The sequence below is a fragment of the Hemiscyllium ocellatum genome, chromosome 32 (assembly GCF_020745735.1).
Source record: "Hemiscyllium ocellatum isolate sHemOce1 chromosome 32, sHemOce1.pat.X.cur, whole genome shotgun sequence".
Lineage (NCBI taxonomy): Eukaryota > Metazoa > Chordata > Chondrichthyes > Orectolobiformes > Hemiscylliidae > Hemiscyllium > Hemiscyllium ocellatum.
Window position 1 is genome coordinate 35,678,866 of NC_083432.1, and position 23,491 is coordinate 35,702,356.

General features: G+C 40.4%; 1 protein-coding gene across 2 annotated transcripts in view; it reads right to left on the reverse strand.

Moving 5' to 3' along the window:
- Positions 1–1,642: 1,642 nt before the first annotated feature.
- Positions 1,643–23,491, reverse strand: part of LOC132830714 (membrane primary amine oxidase-like) — a 41,607-nt gene continuing 19,758 nt past the window's right edge. Inside the window, exons 2-4 of one of the 2 annotated variants that reach the window (XM_060848537.1) lie at positions 15,953–16,241; positions 8,748–8,877; positions 1,643–7,844 (exon numbers count right to left, since the gene is read on the reverse strand). In XM_060848537.1, the coding sequence (XP_060704520.1) occupies positions 7,578–7,844; positions 8,748–8,877; positions 15,953–16,241 (686 nt within the window). In that variant the 3' untranslated portion in view covers positions 1,643–7,577. The remainder of the gene's footprint in view (positions 7,845–8,747; positions 8,878–15,952; positions 16,242–23,491) is intronic. The other variant, XM_060848538.1, reaches the window with a different exon arrangement.

Below are 23,491 nucleotides of genomic sequence, written 5' to 3' on the forward strand. Positions count from 1 at the left end.
TCGAACCCAAAATGTACTGTTAGGAAATGTGGTTGCATTGAAGAGGACGTTAGATAATTATTTAAATTGAAACAATGAGGAGGGTAATGGACATAGAGCAGGAGAATGGCACTTACATCTAATGCTAATGTGGAAAGCAGGGGCAAATATGATGGGCTGAATTGCCTCCTTCTGCCATATCACTTCTGCTAGTCTGTGATCTTTATATACTCCTCTATTTATAAGCTCAAATAATATGTGCTTTTTAACCATCTTGCTCACTTGTCCGTGCTATATGTTTAGGAATTCTTGTATATGGACAGCAAGATCTTTTGCTCCTGCACGATTTTCAAAATCATGTCATTTATGGTGTCTTTGAATATTAATCCTCCTGATGTTCTTTATTTCACGTTCTCTATAGTAAAGGCCATTGGCTATGTATCTGCCCATTTCAACATCTTGTTCATGTCATCCAGGGGCCTTTGACCATCCTCTTCATGAGGTACTGCACTGTCAACTTCACATTACCTGTAAATTTCATGTTGAGACTTCTTATGCCGAGTCTGGGCCCTTTATAAAGAACTTCATTCTGTAAAACTCTCTGAATCAGTTTTGAAATCGCAAACAGGTTAAACATAGTTATACGGTTTCCAACTTGTTTTGGCTGCAATTCAGGAGGTCATCTGTTCAGTAACATGGGTATGGTCAAAAAGCTCTATTTGATTGGGAGATGGTCATCCAATGGAGTTGATCTTTTCTGCCCTTTGGAAGGACCTGACCAACTGCAGCGATGTAAGCAAGCAGTTCACTGACACCTTCTCAAGGCAACGAGGGGATGGATAATAAACACTGGTCATGCCCATGACACCCATATCAGTTTAAGGAATAAAATTAATCCCTGAGCTGGTTGTTTATTCCCACAGTCTCTGCAGGTTAAAAAAAAATTCTATGAGGAAGAGAGGTTGTTGCTTGCACTGTCTTCTTGGATTGTAATATTAGGAATTATCTTCGGGAAGTTTTCAATACAGGAGCCAGGCTTGCATTGCAGAGATTGGGACACTAAGTAACCTTCTGTATATTAACTTGCTTAAACTGTCAGTAATTCTTACTTAGTACTTTCACAGCAACTATCCCTGGCACTCCAGAGTAGTAAATTTGACATTAGGGCAAGAATCTTTTAAATGTTTAGACATAGATAAGTATAAACATCTCACCATTACGTAAGTAATAGATATCATAATTCATTCACTTTTCTGTCAGTATAAAACAATTATATGTAGATGTATTCGCTAACACAGAACTTGGAGATTAAATGAACTGAAACTGGCTACAATTGAAAAATAAAACAGATATTTGTGATACCCTGTTTACCTGTACACTGTACACTTGTGATACAGTAAGAAATACTCCTTTAGGTTGCTACAGTAGGAGGAGGGTGTTGGAAATATTCCTCTTCTGCTTGTGTCTTGTAACTTTGAACATACATTATGGTCATTTGTCACAGAACAACAAATCTGGCTGATCTCCAAAATACCTTCTCTAAATAGGTGTAATGACATATCAAGCACTTTGCACTGCAATGATAAATAACATTTCTTGAAACACATTGCCTCATCCATCAAATCTTTTACTGAAAAGGAGATGCAACATTGTTACAAGCTCATTATACAGGAAGTTACATTGTTTTCTGTTGACTAATAGTTACATATATAATTGTCAATTTAAAAAATGGAAATAACTGCAAATTACTGCATGAATATACGATTCACTCAAGTGCATCAAATTACTCCTTATTTTAAGATCATTCCGAATAAAAAGGGTTAAATATACTTTTAAAGAGTCAGAAGCAAATTTGGTATTGGCATTTAAAGTCACATTGTCGCACTCTCTCATTAGAGATACACAACTGGTAGTAAATTAAACATAGAAGTTAAAAACGCCTCAGACAAGGGTGAGAAGGCAAGACCTGCACAATAACCACAGTCAGTACAGGAATTGAACCTGCACTTTTGGTGTCATCCTGTTTCATAAACCAACCAGCCATGCAGCCAACAAAGCTAAATGACACACAACTGGCATGCTGAGACTTTACAATAATTACAGTGACCACCTGAATTCCTCAGTTAAAATCTTGCCTATATAATTCAGTGATAGCGTACCACATGGAGTCTAAATAACATTTAACGTGATCTTTATTAAAAGTATGTAAATAATTGAACTACAGAAGTATTGGAGAACAGTGCCACCTTCTGAAGCGAACGATTGCTGCTTTACCATAGAATGAGACAGCCTTAGAAATGTGGTTCAAAGATTAGATTAGATTAGATTAGATTAGATTACTTACAGTGTGGAAACAGGCCCTTCGGCCCAACAAGTCCACACCGACCCGCCGAAGCGCAACCCACCCATACCCCTATATTTACCCCTTACCTAACACTAAAGGCAATTTAGCATAGCCAATTCACCTGACCCGCACATCTTTGGACTGTGGGAGGAAACTGGAGCACCCGGAGGAAACCCACGCAGACACGGGGAGAACGTGCAAACTCCACACAGTCGCCTGAGTCGGGAACTGAACCTGGGTAATTCATTCATCTCGATTTAAAAATTGTTCATTTTTTATTTGCCCATTTCTCCTCACTGATTTAAGATGGGGCACACTCAAGGTTTATATAATCAACAGCTACTCTCAGATTTCTCAATCAAATTAGTGGATAGTGTTGATCAGCTAGAATCCTGGTGGAGCACAATGTTACTGCTGCCCTCAACCAACTTGACATATTTTGAACCAATCTGAATCTCTTATTATGATGTAGGTGTTACTCAACGACAGTTCAAACCTAAGACTTTGAGGTTTATCAAATGTTTCTTTGTATCACTAATGGCACCTTTTGTGTATTTACCAAAAGTTAGTGCTTAATAGTAATCAGCAGCTGATGTGTAATCCCCATATTCATCACATTTTCAGATGGAAATCCAACTCCAAAAAGGCAACAATATAAATTATTTCCATTAATCCCTCTTCAGTTCACAAACAATGAATTTTAATTACATAACCTTTGCAGCTTTAGACTGACTTGGTTATCATGGTGGGGAAGATTTGGGCAACAGGGAACATGTAACTGAGTTGCATCAAGTTTTCCTATTTGAGGTCGATCAAAACACTGCTGACCACGTCATTAATTTCACCAAATCCTATTGTGCTAACACCCCTGTGCTCCTGCCAAGCTATGTCTTGATTTCTAAATTTTTACCCTTATTTTCAAATCTCTCCATGGCTTTGTCCCCTTCCCTCCGCATTCTATTTTAGCCTCAAACTTTCTATCTTCGTTTACCTAACTCTTGTCTCTTGTACATCCTCAGTCTTTAATCACTTCAATAATGGTGATCGTGCCCTTATTTATCTTTGTCCTAAATTCTGCAATACCCTCCTATAACTTGCTCCTTTGCTTTCTGTTTATAAAACATTCCTTAAAATCAACCTTCTTGACCATAGTTGTAGACATCTGACCTAATATCTTCTCATGTGCTTAATGTTATACCTTGTTTTCAAATGTTCGTGCAAAGCACCTTGGGACATTTTATTTCATTACAGAAGCTTTATAAATGTAAGCTGTTATTGCTGCTATATTATAGACAGTGTTTTGCAGTTTTAAAATATGAAAAGATGAAAGCTATATTTCAAGTCCCACATAATTTTTTAAAAACGTGTCAACAAGGAATAAGAGTAGACCATTAAGTCCTTCAAGCTTCCTCTCCCATTTAATAAGACATAGCTGATCCGACTTGAAATCCAATCCCACATTTCGGCATAGCCCCAATAACCTTCCAACCTCTTGGTAATCAAGAATCAAACTACCTCTCCCTTAAAAATGTTTAAAGATGCTGTATCCACTGCCTTTTGTGGGGAGGACAGCCAAAGACTCTCAACTCAGTGAAAAAATGCTGTGATATCTGTGTTTTAAACGGAGTGTCCCTTTTTTTAAAAACGATGACCTTTAGTTTTAGATTCTCTCACAAGAGGAAAAACCCTTTTGACATTCTCCAATCAAGTCCCCTCAGGATCTTCGGTTTCAATTAAGTCACCTCTGACTCTTAATTCCAGAGGCTATTGGCTTAGCCTATTCAGCCTTTCTCATAAGTCAATTGCTCATTCTAGTAAGTTGAGTAATCCAGCTCTGAACTTCTGGTAATGCAGTAACATTCTTCCCTTAGTATGGTGACCAGTGTTGTGTGGTTACAAAATGCCAAAATGATTTCAAATGCCTGATTTGAAATCACTATGAATTTAATTATTTTACAAAATATATGACCCAAACTGGTGATTACAGCAACAGGTATGCCAAAACTCCTGAACACTACACAGTCTGCCATTTCATAATGCTTAACGAGCAACACTTCATCAATCAATTCTGTGAATCTAAAAGGAAATGATTCCTAAACAGAGAAAAGTGAGAACAGTTATTGTATTAAACAAAGGTAACACTGAGGTGATCTGACTTCACTGCCTTTACTTTCACGGGATCAAATGCACTCTTTAGCATAATCATAAGGAGTTGGTCAGGACATCAGCAATGAACATTTAAGGAAGACAGCCACTTAAATCTGTGTTGTTAATCTTTGTAAAATAAATAGTTAAAAAAGAAAATCTTTACACTAAGCTAGTATACAAAGTCCATAGAATGGATCCTGATTTTTAGATTAGATTCCCTACAGTGTGGAAACAGGCCCTTCAGCCCAACAAGTCCACACCAACCCTCCGAAGAGCAACCCACCTACACCCATTCCTTTACATTTACCTCTGACTAATCTACCTAACACTACGGGCAATTTAGCATGGCCAATTCACCTTACCTGCACATCTTTGGACTGTGGGAGGAAACTGGAGCACCCGAGGAAACTCACGCAGACTTGGGGAGAATGTCTATGTGGAGTTTGCACAGTTGCCCAAGGTGGGATTTGAACCCGGGTCCCTGGCACTGTGAGGGAGCAGTGCTAATTACTGAGCCACTGTGATGCAGATGCAACAAGGAAATGAAAACATTTATGTTGATGGTGTCATTTTGTTTCCTCAACAGCAATCTAACCAAACCACTTTACAGAGATTACATTTCCTCGGGAAAAAAATGACTGCTCTTGGTATAGTTTCCATATCACCACCTGATGTAAAATGAGAAACCACAGATCCAGTCTAACCAGTGTAAACCTGCAATACACACCGTTTTAAAATTGACAGATGGCCTTATTGCTTAAGACGGTTACCCTGATGCAGCATTACCAGTAATTTTAAAAGAACACTTTTCACTTGGTAACAGTGGTCACTACCAGGCTTTCCCAGTGACAAAGTTTGTGATTCAAAAGCTTTATTGGTTATGTACCTCTGACGATGACCATGGTTGATACATTTATTTAGTCCTTTATATATAATACATATATATATTTTGCAAAAGTGGCCCATTAATGTCTAGAAGAAATAAAATATTTAGCACATTATTGTTGGGATATGCCAAAGTAATTCAGTTTATAACACTGAAATATGTAGCCCATGGATGTACTTGCTTGCAATGTAAAAAAAGTAAAGTTGTTTATAAAGTAACAATTCTATCTAACAGTGAGATAAGATAAACAAATCTCCATTATGCTTGTCGTAACTAACTTTATGACTTGTTTGGGGAAAAGAAACAAATGGAATCATAGAATCCCTACAGTGTGAAACAGGCCCTTCAGCCCAACAAGTCCACACTGACCCTCCGAAGAGCAACCCACCCAGACCCATTCCCTATACTTACCTCTGACTAGTGCACCGAACCTACACATCCCCAAATATTATGGGCAATTTAGCATGGCTAATTCACCTGACCAGCACATCTTTGGATTGTGGGAGGAAACCGGAGCACCCGGAAGGGAATCCACACAGACACAAGGAGAATGTGCAAACTCCACATGGACAATTGCATGAGGCGGGAATCAAACCTGGGTCCCTGATGCTGTGAGGCAGCAGTGCTAAGCACCGGGGACCCGAGCCACCGTGCTGCCCTTAAATCATTGAATTTAATCCCTCTCACTCCTAAAATATGCTAGAAAATTCAGAAATTCCACATAATAAAAATAACATTTGACTTGTGAATCACTAGAAACCTTTGACTTCATTAAAATCAACTCTCCTTTTGGACTGGAGCTTTCAAAATATTTTAAAAATCCTCAAAGTTCTTTAACAAACTTGGAAATTAAGTTGGTTAAAAATGTTTAATTAGTCATAACTGATGCAGCCAATCTTAACTTTGAGACATTTCAAGCATTGTACCATGGCTTTGACACATCTTTCATTATGTTGTCATGAAGTGTCAGTCTAAGCCCAAACATGTAAAGTTCCCTTACCTGTCACTTGGTCACTTAAATCAACAGTTACAACAAGGCATGAAGAGGTCACTCAACAAGCCAACCAGGTACTAAATGTGCTGTTTTCAACCAGTAGGGAATTAAGGGAGAGTTATTCTCTAGTCACTGAGCTTTGTGCATTAGCTGTACATGCTTAGAATTTGAGTGTGGTAGTTGCTGCAGACTAGCAGGATTTCTTAGGCAAAAGCGACGACTGCAGATGCTGGAAACCAGAGTTTAGATCAGAGTGATGCTGGAAAAGCGCAGTAGGTCAGGCAGCATCCGAGGAGCAGGAAAATTGACGTTTCAGGCAAAAGCCCTTCATCAGGAATGGAGACAGGGAGCCTTCAGGGTGGAGAGATAAATGGGGAGGTCGGTTGGGGGAGGGGAATGGGGAGAAGGTAGCAAAGAGTACAATAGGTCAATGGGGGTGGGAATGGAGGTGATAGGTCAGAGAGGAGGGTGGAGCGGATGGGTAGGAAGGGAGATTGGCAGGTAGGACGGGTCATGAGGATGGTGCTGAGCTGGAAGGTTGGAACTGGGGTAAGGCGGGGGGAGGGGAAATGAGGAAACTGGTGAAGTCCACACTGATACCCTGGGGTTGAAGTGTTCCAAGGCAGAAGATGAGGCGTTCTTCCTCCAGGCGTCGGGAACAGCGGTGGAGGATGCCGAGGACCTGCATGTCCTCGGCAGGATTTCTTGTCCATTAAAGTTTGGTGAATAAAGAAGCTTGGCCAGCACACAAGGTCAGTGTCAAGTGCAGAAATTTGAGCAGCCCATTCTGTACTCTCCTTCATTGTTTGACATTGGATTACTGGGACTACTAACCACCATATAAGAAAACAACAGCTTGTACATAATGTCTATCAACCCCAATGTGATTAGTAGAACTGGAGAAACTGCAAGTGGATCATGAGGGGTCTATTTAAATGATTCATTCACGAAGAAACAATAGAGTTTCATTGAAAGCGATGGTTAGTCATGAGCAAAGTTCCCTCTAAGCTGCACAATTGGATGTGTGCAACATTTCCAGGGTTCCGTACATGACAAACAGCATTGGTACACTGATCACAGCATTGACTTCGGTACCTGATGTTGCTGCTGTACACGGTCCTTGGAGTCCAGTGCAGGCGGAAAGAAAATTAGAGGGAATGATGGTCATGATTAACTTCTCTTTTCAATCTAATTACATCCTGTTAAATTATTAACAGCTACTATTTTCAGTCTGTTCCATAGGTAAAATCTGGGAAATAGGGAATACAGGTAGCATACTCTGGTGTACATGCTACAGGGTTGTTCTCGCATCTTTCTACATCCAGAGCAGAGTCAATGTAGACAGCATCTTCGGCACTAATAGATGGATCAGTCTGAAAGTAGTTTACTGGCTTTAAATAGAAGCCAACACCATTTCCAGCTGTGGCAGTATTTGGAACATCCTCTGAGTGGGGAATGTGGAGAAAGCCGGCTGTAATCCAAGCTACCAGATCCTGTCAATAAACATGAAAAGAAATAGGAGTTTGGTTACAATTTTGGCACAAAACTGATTAAAAGAAATACAAATTGTCTTCATTCCTTTCCTGAAACAATGGGGGTAAAACTGACCACCACTAGCAGAGCAAATAGATGAAAGGTCAGAGTCATAGAGCGGTACAGCATAGAAACAGACTTTCCAGTCCAACTCATCCATGCTGACCAGATATCCTAAATTATTCTAGTCGTTATGACATTGTAGATGGATATTTGGACCATCAGCTTACACTGAATCACCACTGGGGGTCCTTCTTCCTAAGTGGAAGCTTAATTAGTGGCATGTAAAAGCAACAAGACCTAACCAATTCCAGCATCATATATGATTGCATTCTAACACAACACAGTGGTACATGGAGCCTGAGTAAAATCTGTCTTTAGACCAGGGTAATGATGCCAATCATTGTTACTCAAAAGGTACCCTGACTGGACTCAGCAAACCCAGCACATTGTGTTACCGTGGCTTGATGAACTGCACAGGGCAGTTATCTTTCAAATGTCCTGTGGTACACAACAATAGCCTGGAATTATTCTCACACCACTCAGTTTTGATTTGGAGATGCCGGTGTTGGACTGGGTTGTACAAAGTTAAAAATCACACAACACCAAGTTATAGTCCAACAGGTTTAATTGGAAGCACACTAGCTTTCGGAGCGACGCTCCTTCATCAGGTGACATCGCTCCGAAAGCTAGTGTGCTTCCAATTAAACCTGTTGGACTATAACTTGGTGTTGTGTGATTTTTTAAAACTTTGTACACTCTCAGTTTCTTTGGGTAATCACGACTGTAATCCATAGTTGGTAGATCAAGGAAAATTGTATCTCCACAATCAAACAATGTTTTTAATACACATTAAAACAAACCTCATTTTGAATATTTTCATCATCAATAAAGCCAGCAAAATAAACAGCAGGATTCCAAGGGTTATTCTGATTGTAAATGCTGCTGCTTCTTTGTTCCCTTTCTTTGTACTTTGTCACTGCCAACTGGTACCTACATTGATTGAAACAATAATATTAACTCATATTGACTGTGAAATGCACAGATTCAAATACAACAAGTTGCAGTTATGTAAGCTCTTTAAAGAATAAAGTCCCTAGGCACTTCATAGAAGGCTTGCAAAGCACAATTTGATGTAACATAAGATGGCAATAGGCAGAGGACCAAAAGGATGAGGAGAAAGTGAGGTCTGCAGATGCTGGAGATCAGAGCTGAAAACGTGTTGCTGGAAAAGCGCAGGTCAGGCAGCATTCAAGGAACAGGAAATTCGACGTTTCGGCATAAGCCCTTCATCCTGATGAAGGGCTTATGCCCGAAACGTCGAATTTCCTGTTCCTTGGATGCTGCCTGACCTGCTGCGCTTTTCCAGCAACACATTTTCAGACCAAAAGGATGAGTCAAAGAAGTAGGTTTGAGGGAGCACATTAAAAGAGGAAAGAGAGGCAGAGAGGTTATGGAGCTCCAGGCCTTTGGAGGCAGTTGGAGACTAAATACTACAGAAAAGAAGACATCTCTGTAGATATAAAGGTTAATGTGTGAATAAACAGGGCATTTGGATAGCCACTCGTATGGCAAAGGTGAGAGTTAGGGTTTGGCATAGAGAGGATGGTAGATAGGAAGCAGACCAAAGATGAAAGGAGAAAAGACAAGGCAGGGCTTGCATAGAGGAGATGAGTGAACAGTGGATTAGAGACAGCTATACAAAAATGAAAGTCATGATGTGGACGAGCTGGTGTTGGACTGGACAAAGTTAAAAAATCACAACACCAGGTTATAGTCCCATAGGTTTATTTGGAAACATTAGCTTTCGGAGCGCTGTTCCTTCATCAGGTAGCAATGGAACAGGACCATAAGATACAGAATTCTGTGTCTTATGGTTCTGCTCCAAAGCTACCTGATGAAGAAGGAGTCCTCTGAAAGCTAGTGCTTCCAAACAAATCTGTTGAACCACAACCTGGTGTTGTGTGATTTTTATAAATGAAAGTATAAGAGAAGCATATAGGAGAAAGGGGACAGAAAACAAATAGAAAACAGGAGAGAGAAAAGGTGACAGACAGGTGGAAGAACAGTGACCATTTGGTTCTTTGTCAAGGCATAAAATGTCAGTTTACATGATTTTAATGCCATTCCTTATTGTCGAACAAACACAATAGCATTATAGATTAATGATGATATCAAGGGCAATTTAAATCCCTTCAGTAAATAGGAACTTGTATTGATGCATGCATTTATTTTACATTTACCAATTGTGTTTAATTGAGACAAATAAAAAAAGGTCAGGCAGCATCCAAGGGGCAGGAAATTCGACGTTTCGGGCATGAGCCCTTCTTCAGGAATCATTCCTGAAGAAGGGCTCATGCCCAAAACGTCGAATCTCCTGTTCCTTGGATGCTGCCTGACCTGCTGTGCTTTTCCAGCAACACATTTTCAGCTCGGATCTCCAGCGTCGGCAGTCCTCACTTTCTCCACAAATAAAAAAGGTCCCCAGGGTAGTTTACAATTGCACGAAATCAAAGATCACTCACGTAGCTTTAGTAATTTAGTTAGGCAAGGGTACCAAATGGTCAGATAATATTCAGTAGCTGACGTCTTGCAGTTTTCTCAAGACTTATATGATTACAGTTTCAGACGCAAATGCAAAATATTATGTATTTCACCAGATCTTGCCAAATGCTGCAGAATGGTATATTGTTACTTTGATACATTGGCTACAGTGCAGTAGTGACTTGGGATTCAGAATACAGAAAAACTCTTAATTATCTGAATACCAATTATCTGAAGGAGATCCTGAGGTCCAGACAGAAACATTACATCAAAGACGTGTGTCCAAACACTGATCGCACCTTTTGTTTCGTGATTAAAAGTGCTGCCGAGACTAGTCCTAGACTGATGGGAGAGCAGGCACCGTCTATGACTGACCTCCCACTCTCTCTCTCTTCCCACACTTTCCCTGGAGTTCTACACAGGCGTGTACCCTAAATCCCCCTTTCCCAGATAATCTTCCTAACATTTGAAAATGTGTTGCTGGTTAAAGCACAGCAGGTTAGGCAGCATCCAAGGAATAGGAAATTCGACATTTCGGGCATAAGCCCTTCATCAGGAATCTCAAAACGTCGAACTTCCTATTCCTTGGATGCTGCCTAACCTGCTGTGCTTTAACCTGCAACACATTTTCAGCTGTTATCTCCAGCATCTGCAGACCTCATTTTTTACCCGAATCTTCCTAACATTGTCTGGTACAGGGCAGAGGTGGAACCTGTCAAAACGTTGGTGTGTGTGTGTGTACGCGCGCGGGACATGCACGCTATTTGGCGACTGACTCCCCAAAAGGCAGTAGCAGTCTTATTGTTCGGGTCCAGTCCGGCTGCCCCCGAGAGGAGGTAGGGGTGGATAGGGGGGACGCTTGGGGGTGGGGGAGAAGGCGGATGGGGGGGGCGGTGTTAGGGACAGGCAGTGGGCGGTATTGGATAGGGTTTGGGGGGCGGACGGAGTTGGGGCGGGCCAGGAGCCCACGCACGCGCTGTGTTGCTGCCTTATCTCCTGAACAGGGAGTAGACTTTACAGAAAACTCCAAGCCCCAGAGGAAAGGCATTGAATTGATTAACTGAATAATCAATTATCCAAACGAAAAGAGTGCCAGCCCATCTTGCCTGGATAATCAAGGTTCCTCTGTATACATGGACACATGCATATGACAATATGTGGGGTATAGGTAAAGTAGTGTTACTTCGGCAATTATAATTACTTATGCAGGGTAAATGAACTCACACTAGTGTGTAATTGTTTCAACTAAGAGCTGAGTCAACAAGAATGCAAACTATGTGGAGGAAATACATAATTGTTTTTCTATTAGCTAAAATTGTATGCAAGAATGAAATGTGACTGCAAAACAATGGTAGATGTTACAGATAGATAAGGTGCTGTGAGGATGTAGGTTAAGCCAGATATGCTTGCACAAGCAGTAGTTATAAGCATCTGTTTCCCATTTTTACAGAAACACAGGAACAAACCCCAATTAGAAGGTCATAAGGATCAGTATGGTTGGGGAAAGCACAGATGGAGGAAGTAGATAATACCTAACAATGGGCCACAGCAGGATGTGGTCAAAAGGTCTTGTGAGGCCAGAAATAAGCATTTTGTCACAGACAAGGCCGGGTAAGGCAAGAGATAAACAGGAGTAATGGGTGCCGGTCTTAGAGAAGGGGAAGATGCAAACGGGGAGGAGCAATGGGATAAAGAAATAGGAACCAAATTACATAAATATTGTGTATTCGTTGAATTGTGTGTGAGTGTGTGAGTGTGTCCCTGCCTTGTAGACAGTGGACATCGCACCCTCTTGCAAGGGTAAAATAAATGACACTACTGATTCAGATCTCGTCTCAGACTGAAATTATTGAAGTGAATAAGCTTTGTTTCTCAGGATTGGGGACTGTCTGGGATGTTCTTCCATCGCCGGGGGTGGTGGTGGCTGGTGGCTGGGCCCTGGACACTGGGAAGACGCGTCCCATTCCCAATTGAGGAGCGGTCTCGTGTCCCGGTTTGGTTCGCTCCCATGGGCGACTTGTACGAATCCCACAAGAGAGACATCTGAATCAGACAATGAAAGGAGGTCGATAGAAAATATGGCAAAAAGGGGCCAGGCAACTCTGTGCACAGACCAGGGTAAGAAAATTGACATTTAAGTATTGCCTTGGTGGCCGGAATTGAGTTTTAGTAGTTAATAAGGAACTAACGAAGGGACTCAATATGGGCTGTGCCGTGGGTAAGGAAAAAACCTCCGGGAGAACAAAAAAAAGAAAAAAGGTAATGGAAATGGAGGCGGGGTCCCTTACAACATACCTCCAGAAAGTCCATTGGGCAGGATGTTGTGGAATTGAAAAAATAATACTTGTACAAGGGAAAAAGATTATTAAATATTGTTGCTTTGTATGGACTAAGGAATCTATTCTTCATCCCACCGTCTTCTGGCCAAAGTACAGGTCGGACGAAGACTGGGTTTGTAAATATTTGAATTTATATGTCAATGAAAAACAGCCTTACAGTCAGGAGGAATCAGATTATGCTTCAAGTCAGAAGGACTAGTAGCTGAAGGGCTACTGAGGGTACACTTTGTAACCAAATCATGGCCAGACATCCAGAAAAATATTCAAAAGATAGAGGGCTGAAGCAAGGAGCACCCAAAGGTGTTGTTGCGGGAAGCTCAGGAAGTGTTTGTGAGATATGGTGTGTGAGAGAGAGAGAACGGAAAGAGCTGGACAGCTGGTAGAAAGTTTAACGCTTTGTGATTTGGTTTGAATGCACATTTGTTTGTTGGTGATTGAATGTTTGCGCTTTATTCCCTGGAGCTTGAGTTCCAGGACTGTTTTGAATCTGATTTTTATTATGGAAACTTAACATGATTACTTTTAAGGTTAAGGATTCTTTAGTGATTATAAAAACAAAAATGATAACTGCTGTTCTTTTTCCAGGTCATGACTGCCTTACTATCTCTTTTATCCTTACATAAAAGCGAGTTATGGAGGATAGTTCAAGTTTTAGTTCAACATTAGATTGTAGTAAAAACAAAATCCTATGGTTAATATCTGTGACCTTGGATTCGGCCATTGTTCATGCATTAGAAGTTTCTTTTTAACTTGAATAGACAAATTCTTTGAAGGCAGCTCCGATTATTTCACGACCTATAGCATTGTAATTGAGCAATAATTGGTCAGGACTACTTAAGAAAACTAATTTTGGATTTAAACTAAGAGACTAAAACTGGGTAACTATAGTGGATTTCAAAGTTGGGAACTGTATACAGGGAAAACGGGTAGAACTACTGGATAATAAGGTACAACCTTTCACCCCTCCCGATGACCGTAAAGTAGTAAAAATTATAGAGGTAAAGGACTTGAAACAGACCACGGGAATAGAAACTGGGTACGGGGATGCAAATGCCTGGGTTGAATGGGTAAAGTATACTGTAAAAAGTCTGAACGAGAGCAATTGCTAAGCATGTGCCTCTGGTAGGCCAGTGGCCCAGGTGATTCCTGTCTCGCTTCCACCCGAGCGGAAAGGGAAGGGCATGAAACGTATGACAGCCCTGTACCAGGATGAGACGGCATGGAATGATAGGAATCGTACCTCCCTATCTCTGATGTTCCCTCCCTTGGAGAAGAAAGATTTAAAAGCCCCCCCCGCTACGTTTTCAGCCATGGTTGGAAATCACACAGTGTGTGTGCATAGACGAGGTACAAATGGGTCTAGAGATTTGGGGGAGCTGAAATTGTGTACAGAGATCAAGAATGTCACCGAAACGGACAAGGGAGGGAACTACTCAGCACTAAACGTTCTCCGAGCGGATCTATGGTGGTACTGTGGAGGTAAAATATTGAGACCCACGCTACCTCCAGATTGGAGAGGGATATGTGCAATTGTACAATTGGCAATTCCATTTACCCTGGCATTTGAGAAGGAAAAGATAGTAGGGAAAAAGGGAAGGGGTAAGAGATCACTGTTAGACACTTCTTTCACTGACAGGATTTATCTCGATTCTATAGGAGTCCATGGGGGGGGGTACCTGATGAGTTCAAGGCTCGTAACCAGATTGCAGCAGGCTTTGAGTCAGCTCTCTTCTGGTGGGTAACAATTAATAAAAATGTAGATTGGATAAATTACATTTTCTATAATCAACAGTGATTTATAAATTATACAAGAGATGCGGTTCAAGGAATAACAGAACAGCTTGATGCAACAAGTAGGATGGCATAGGAAAACAGAATGGCCCTTGATATAATTTTAGCAGAAAAAGGGTGTGTGTGTTTGTGTGATGTTAGGAAGAAGCTGTTGTACCTTGATTCCTAATAACACTGCACCTGATGGTTCAAATAATCGGGCCTTGAGGGGATTGACTACCTTAGCAGAGGAAATGGCTGAGAATTCAAGAGTAGACACATCTCTCACGGGATGGCTTTAATCATAGTTTGGAAAATGGAAGGTGGTGGTGGTTTCCATCCTTTCTTCCCTGATAGTAGTAGTCGGGGTATTGGTGGCCATTGGCTGTTGTATCATACCCTGTATACGAGGGTATGATACAACATACTGATTGAGACGCCTTAATGAAACAGATGGCCCTAAAAAGGGAATCAGGCAGAGGAACTTTATCAACTAAATAATGAGGGGATGAGTGAGACCAAGATGGACGAAATCTCTGGAATGATGCTTGTGAATTTTGGGGGCGATGCTTACAAGAAAATGCAGAAGGTAACAAATGGTAATTAAAGAAAAAAGGGGAAATTGTGGGATATAGGTAAAGTAGTGTTACTTCTGTAATTATAATTACTTATGCAGGGTAAATGAACTCACACCAGTGTGTAATTGTTTCAACTAAGAGCTGAGTCAACAAGAATGCAAACTATGTGGAGGAAATACATAATTGTTTTTCTATTAGCTAAAATTGTATGCAAGAATGAAACGTGACTGCAAAACAATGGTAGATGTTACAGACAAATAGATAAGGTGCTGTGAGGATGTAGGTTAAGCTAGATATGCTTTCACAAGCAGTAGTTATAAGCATCTGTTTCCCGCTTTTACAGAAACATAGGAACAAACCCCAATTAGAAGGTCATAAGGATCAGTCTGGTTGGGGAAAGCACGGATGGAGGGAGTAGATAATACCTAACAATGGGCCACAGCAGGATATGGTCAAACAGCTGTGAGGCCAGAAATAAGCATTTTGTCACAGACAAGGCTGGATAAGGCAAGAGATAAACAGGAGTAATGGGTGCCGGTCTTAGAGAAGGGGAAGATGCAAACGGGGAGGAGCAATGGGATTTTAAAAAAAGGAATCAAATTACATATAATATCGTGTATTCGTTGAATTCAGTGTGTGTGTGTCCCTGCCTTGTAGACAGTGGACATCACACCCTCTTGCAAGGGTAAAATAAGTGACACTACTGATTCAGATCTTGTCTTGGACTGAAATTATTGAAGTGAGTGAGCTTTGTTTCTCACACAATACAATCCATAACATTTTAGGTACACAACAATATAACAGCAACTATGAGCTAAAGAGGTAAATGCACCATACCTTTGCCAGGAAATAGCTTTTTCTTCTGGAATTTCTTCAGGTACACTGTCAGGATTGAAGCTCACCACTTGAATCCTATAACCACGATAATGGTTCCACTTATTTCTAAGATCTTGATTTACAAAATTCAGATATCTAGGCATTTTTGTCCCAGCTCTGAAAGCAGCCTGGTTTTCTGTCTCTAATATCTGCTTTTTCACAGTGGCTACATATATCTTCTGATCATCTCTCCATGGGACTGATTTGAGCTCATATGCCACATCCTTTGTTTCAATCGAGTTACGTGTTCCTAAAAGCAACAAAAGTAGCTATGAGTGGATGATGATTCAAAATATAAAATGAGAATTTTGTATTAGATTTTAATCTTCCATTTATGCCAACTAAAACCTGAATGGGAATATGCATTTATAATAGTTAGAAAATAAAAATCAATACACCAGTACATCAGGAACTTCCAACAATTAATTGCTAAAAATCTTTTGTTGGCTTTATGTTGCAAAGCTAAACTGAAATACACATCGGTGGCTCAAAGTTAAAAATCACACAACAACAGGTTACAGTCCAACAGGTTTATTTGGAAGCACTAGCTTTCGGAGCACTGCTCCTTCACCAGGTGTTTGTAGAGTATAAAATCGTACCCTGTTCTTATGAGGGTATCCTTGAGTACTGCCAGGTGCCTGTCATGTTTCTCCTCATCTGAACAGATCCCTTTTTTAGATTAGAATCAGTCTGACCATTGTGGCACAGACAGTCTCACACATTAAATGCATTATCTGGGCCGACATGACACCAATTGTTAAAGTTCACTTGAGAATGTAACTTTTAAATGTTCTGCGATTTACATATGAAAGAACTGAAACCAACATGTTCATTCTACAAGATGAGAAACTTAAACAATCCAGGTCTTTTTCAATATATAATTTCAGTTACATCACACTAAAACTTTTGCTATAAATTTTGTGTCTTACAATCTTATACTCCACGAACGCCTGAAGGAGCAGCGCTCCATAAGCTAGTGCTTCCAAATAAACCTGTTAGACTATAACCTGGTGTGTGATTTTTAACTTTGTACATCCCAGTCCAACACCGGCGTCTTCAAATCACGGCATCGATTGCTGTTATTCTACACATTTTGCATTGTTACAATGACAAACTACTCCACTGTTTGCAACGATGCACTATAGTAATCTTAGTGGTTGTTAGTTCTAGTCACTATTATACATGGATACATTTTATAATAAAATCTTGAAAAATGATTTTTGCCTCCATCAAGGTGTTTCCCTGCTTTGGTAATGCTTATGTTGAACCCCACAACATAAGAAACATGCTGTGGGTATCGAAGAATCTGATAGATATTTACTCCAGTTAATGATTTTCTACAAACTTTTTTTTGACTGGGCTAATATTATTTTTAATAGGTCATATCAACAGAGCCTGCATCCAGTACGGTGTGCAGCTACAGTCAGTGAGTTTGGGTGTTATTTGGGGTGTGAGATAAATTGGATGTTCAATGTATTATTTATTCATAGAGTTAGATTATGATTTTAATTGTCTAACCTTTCCTAGAATTAAATTAACAGAAGCAGAGCAGAATTTGCAAATTATTTATGATTTAATTTTACAGTCCTTCAATTTTCCACTGATTTGATTTCTTGAGATGTGGATGTCCTACACAGAGGATTTTTCGCTGGCTTGCAATGTATTTAAACATGTTTAGGACATTCTAAATTTTCTTTCTGCTAATCCGAGTGATTGTATTAAACACCCCCACAACTTCAACCATCAGGTTTCAGACAATAGTCGTTGTTGATTAATTAATGGCATGTCTTGGCATGGGTCTTTGACTCAAATTTGTAGTACTGCATTAAACATTCAGTCCAATAATCTGAATGTTCAATGGGCAGCCATCCTGCAAGTAGACACCACACAGAAATGTTAGTGTATAAGGAGACTATTCAACCTATACTGTGAATGCCAGCTCTCCAAATGAGCATCTCGCCTAGTGCCATATTCGTCATCGCTCCATAACCCTGCACATTGCTCTTCAAATCATCGTTTAAGCCCCTATTAAATGCCTCTGTTGTAAATGCCTGCAGCACATGCTCTGGCAGTGCACTCCAGATTTGAACAACTTATGGCAGGAAAAGAATTTTTCATCATATCACTATAGCTTTTTTTCACTAGTTTCTTTATATCAATGCACCTTTGTTCCCAATCCTTTTACAAGTGGGAACATTTTCTCAGCATTTACTCTGTCCAAACCTTCTATGACGTTGAATCAGATCTCTCCAGCTTTCTCTACTCCATGGAGCACAGTTCACGCTTCACCAATCTACCTTCATGACTGAAATTCCTAAGCCCACAACCTCATTTGGAGTATTGCATACAGTTCTGGTCACTGCATTATAGGAAGGATGTGGAAGCTTTGGAAAGGGATCAGAGTTGATATACAAAGATGTTGCCCGTATGGAGGTAAGGTCTTATGAGGAAAGACTGAGGGACTGGAGATTGCTCCGAAGGTTGAGAGATGACTTAATTGAGACATATCAGATAATCAGAGGGTTAGATAGGGTGGACAGTGACAGCCTTTTCCTCGGATAGGGACAGCTAGTGCAAGGTGACATAGCTATAAATTGAGGGGTGATAGATGTAAGACAGATGTCAGAGGTAGTTTCTTTACTCAGAGAGTAGCAGTGGCATGTTACGCACTGCCTGCAATGGTAATTGACTCGCCAATTTAAGGGCAGTTAAATGGTTATTGGATAAAAATGGAATAGTGTAGGATAGACATCCTTCACATTCTTATTAAAGTGCAACACTCAGAACTGGGTGTAAAACTCCTGCTGCAGCTGAATTAGTGTCTTCTGTAAATTCTTGATTCTGAAACCTGTGCCCCTATTAATAAAGAGCATAAAGCTTTGCATGTTGTATTAACTGCAAGCTCCATCTGTCCTGCAACCTTTATTGATTTGTGCACATTTACACCCAGGTTCCTTAACTGCTATACATACTTCAGAGTTATACCCTTTAAGTAGTACTGCCTCTATGTTCTTCCCATCAAAAATGTATCATCTCATACATCTCCACATTGAAACAAAAACAAGTTATTGGTGAAACTCAGCAGGTCTGGCAGCACATGGGGGGAGAAAGCGGAGTTACCTTTTCAAGCCTGGTGACACTTCATTAGAACACCACATTAAATTTCATCTACCGTCTTTCCACCAACTCTACTAACTTGCCTATGTCCCTTTAAAAGTCTTAAACTACCCTCGTCACAGTGTACTATGCTTCCAGGTTTCATACCATCTGCAGAGTTTGACATTGTGCCCATTATTAATATGTCAGGCAAGGCAAGAGTCTCAACGCTAATTCCACTACCAACTTTCCTCACCTTGAGAAAACAACCATGAAGCATTACTATCTGTTTCTTGTTACAGAGTCAATTTTGTACTATGTTGTTACTCCTTTTTTATTATATAATCTCACATGCATTTTTTTATGCAATGTATTGCAAACCATCTGGATGGTCATGTGCAACACTAATCGCACTACACTAATCAACCCTTTGTTACCTCAATGAACTCCAGAAAATTGGTTAAACTTCATTTGTAAGAAATCCATGATGGCTCTCCTTAAATGAGCCCAAAATTGTTGATGTGGCTGTTAATTTAGTGCCAAATTATTGTATTCAGAAGTTTCCCAATCATAAACAGTAAAGTGACTGGTTTGTAAGTTGCTAAGCTAATCTTTTACCAGATTATTTGAATAAGGTTTTAAGTTGCAATTCTCAAATTCTCTGGCACAACTTCAGAATCTAAGGAAGACTGAAAAATTACTGCCAGTTCCTCTGCAATTTCCATTCTCATGTCCCTCAGTGTCCTTAGATTCATCCCACCCAGTCCTGGTACCTTGTCAACTTTAATTACACCAACCTATCCAATACTTGCCTTACCTTGACTATGCCCGAAATATCTCCTATTTGATGGTGGCCCATTACTCAGTTACAGATTTCCCCAACAACATTTGATCCAGCTCCATTCTTCCCCTCTATGAAGTTGAATTTCACAAAATTCATTATTCTTAATGTGGATAATTCGTTATCATTATATATGGTCCACCTAAAGTGTATAATAATGATCATTATACCCAAGGCATTTTCCCACTGGCATCCTACTTGGCCATCTTACTCCTGAGAACCAGGTCTGGTAGTGCCTCCTTTCTCTTTGGACTGGAAAAATAAGGCTGTAGAAAATTGTCCTGAGGACACTCTAGGAACTCTTGACCCTCTCTTCCCTTTATATGATGACCATCCCAGATTATACTTAAATAAAGCCTCCCATTTAGAACAACTCCATAATTTCGTAACAAAAATGGAAATAACTGGAAAAGCTCAGCAGCTCTGGCAGCATCTGTGGAAAGAAATCAGAGTTAATGTTTCAGATCCAGGTGACCCTTCCTCTGTACCAATTCTGCCAGACCCGCCAAGCTTTTCCAGCAACTTCTATTTTTGTTTGATTTATCGCATTTGCAGTTCTTTCAGTTTTTAAATCTATAATTTTGTACCTCATTGATTTCACAAAATCAGTGAATTGTTATATCGCAGAAGAACACTTGGTTTATCGTGTTCTCATCAACTCTGGAAAAAAAACATGAAGACTTTAAACCATTTTTTGCTGCTTTCTTTTCACCCCTACAAATGACTTCCACTGAAATAATTATCTAATGCCCTCGTGAATGATTGGTTTGAACTTGCCTCTACAACACTTCCAGGCAAAGCATTCCAGACCTGAAGAACACATTACATAAAGTCAGTTCTTCTCACATCACATTTACTGGTTTTGCAAATCCCTTGAAATCTGCTGTCTCATTCTTGTTTTGTAAGTGGGAACAGTTTTCCCTCTGTATACCCTAAACAGGCCTCCCCTGACTTTGAAAAGTTAAACAAATCCCCTCAGACTTCTGAAAGTTCAATAACAGTTCATATACAAGCTGCAAAAACTGGTTAAGACTAGTGTTATCCCTGTCTGACTTGCCATAAAGGGGTTTAAGAGGTACCATGAGAATGTAACTAGTACCATATGGGAAATAAACAGTGATGTTGCTAAACCCCTAAGGTGTATGGGGTATGTCCACAACTGACTTGTATCATACATTCAAATAAATGCCATTGGGTTTGGCTAGTGGCAGTGTTTAGTGCACAGTGTGCGCTGGGTCTCAACTGCACAAGCTGCCAAAACATCCAGATGGTAATGTGATCCATTGTTAATAAAGTATCTGCATTGTTGCAATGCAGATGGAGGCCATTTAGCCCATTGTGCCTGCACCTGCTCTACTAGTCAGTGTCAGTATCAATCTCCTGCCTTCTCCTCACATCCCCGCATACCATTTCTGTCCAAATAATCATCCAATGCCCTCATGAATGCCTCAGTTGAATCTGCCTCCATCGCATTTCCAGGCAGTACATTCCACACCCGAGCAACACATTGTGAAAAATTATTTTCCCCACATCATCCATGCTTCATTTGTACGTCATTTGAAGTCTTTTCCCTCTTGTTCCTTTGCCTTTTATAAACAAGAACATTTTCTACGTATCAAGCTAGTTCAGATTGCTATGATTTTACAATTGTACCCATTATTTTATCTTGTCTTTCAACATTCTTCTGACCAGAGTGCATCACTGCACACTTCTCTGCATTGAACCTTATCTGCCACCTTTCTGACCACTCTTAAGAACTTGTCAATGTCCTTTTGGAATCCCACGCAGCTCTCCTCACAGTTTACAATTCTTCCAAAATTAGTGTCACTTGCAAACTTTGAAATTATCCCCTGCACACTGAGATACAGATCATTAAATTAGGAAAAGCAAGGGGTCCAATACAACCCCTGGGAATCTCCACTAAAAACCTTCCTATACAGGCCAGAAAATATCCATTGACCATTACTCTGTGCTTTCCATGGCTCAGCCAATTTTATATCCATGTTGCTGCCATTCTTTTTATGCTATGACCTTGACATTTCCTCACAAGGCTGTTGTGTAGCATGGGATCAAACATTGCCTGGAGATCCATATATACCATAACAACAGCATTATTCTCATCCACCTTTTTGTTAACTCTACAAAAATCTCCAGCAAATTAGTTAAGGTGATTTTCCTTTTAGAAATCCATGCTGACTCTTCTAATCAACCTACCATTCTTTTCCCCACGAGACTACTAATTCTATCCAGAATGAACACTTCCAGAAACAAAAACAGAAGTTGTTGGAAGAGCTCAGTAGGTCTGGCAGCATCTGTGAAGAGAAATCACAGTAAATGTTTCGGCTCCAGTGACTCTGCCTCTATAATTTCTACTCCCTTCCCTCAAAATGTTTGTACGGAGTTCACCCAGTCCCAATACCTTGTCAACTTCAAGTGCCAACAATCTCAGATTTCTTTCTTATTAGTTTTGACCACTTCTAGTGACAAAGTTTCCTACTGTGTCACCAGAACTATACACAATACTCCAAATGAGGTCTAACGAGTGCCAATCCAGGGTTAGGCATTAAGGGTGCAAATCAAAGCTGATGCTCCAGTGCAGTATTGAGATAGTGCTGCATTGTACATGAGAAACACAACCACCCTTTCAAATAGTTAGAAAAATTCCATGGTTACTGAAACAGATAATCTGCTTGGTCCCCACTGCGGTTGAGGGGAGTCTTGTGTAAATTGTCTACTGCATCCCAACAGTGATTATACTTAAGGCACTGCACTTGTTCTGTGTTTTCCCTTTGAGGTGGCCATTATTTGTTTCTGTTACTGAGAATCGTTTTCAGTTCTAATTTCCTCTACAAATTGTAAAAGGTTATTATATACAGCATAACAGATCAAACTAATTTTGGTTTGTAACTATGAATTGAATACTGTGTTGAAGGGGAAGTCTTGTGGCATTCCAATCCCTGAGCTAGAAATTCAGGGTTTGCCCCCATCTCAAGACTTGGTAGCCAAGGGACATGTCAAAGTCACATGGCCAAGCAAGTTGATTATCAACTTGTAATTATTGCAAGGATTTCCAAAGGTGGGAAAGGTCCCTGGTCAGCTCATGTGGTTGTCAGCAAATACTCGCTAATGAGTAAGATTGTCCACCGAGGAAATTCTGTGTCACTGGTCATGGGTTCTGTGGCTCCCTCTTCGTGGTTTATGAGACTGATCCTAGAGCCACATCTCCACATGTACATTTTAGGGTTGAATTCCTCTAGGTGGACATCTATAAACATGGGAATGCTGTTGCACATCAGCAGATACATGGTCCTTGACAGAAGTGAGATCCAGTTCCAATGGCAAGGAAATCTTGACAACTGGTGATCGAGTCTTTACCTGCTGTCACAGTCATTGATATTACATGGTTATCTTCCCCCTGCTTACCGAGGACTGGTTTTGGATTGTGCTGTTTAGTTCCTCCCATCTAACCTTACTGCAATGCATGGTCCTGCTAGGAGTTGAGAACTCAGCGGAACACAAGCCTCCTCACTATAGCAAGGAGATAGTCTACAGAATGGGAGCTT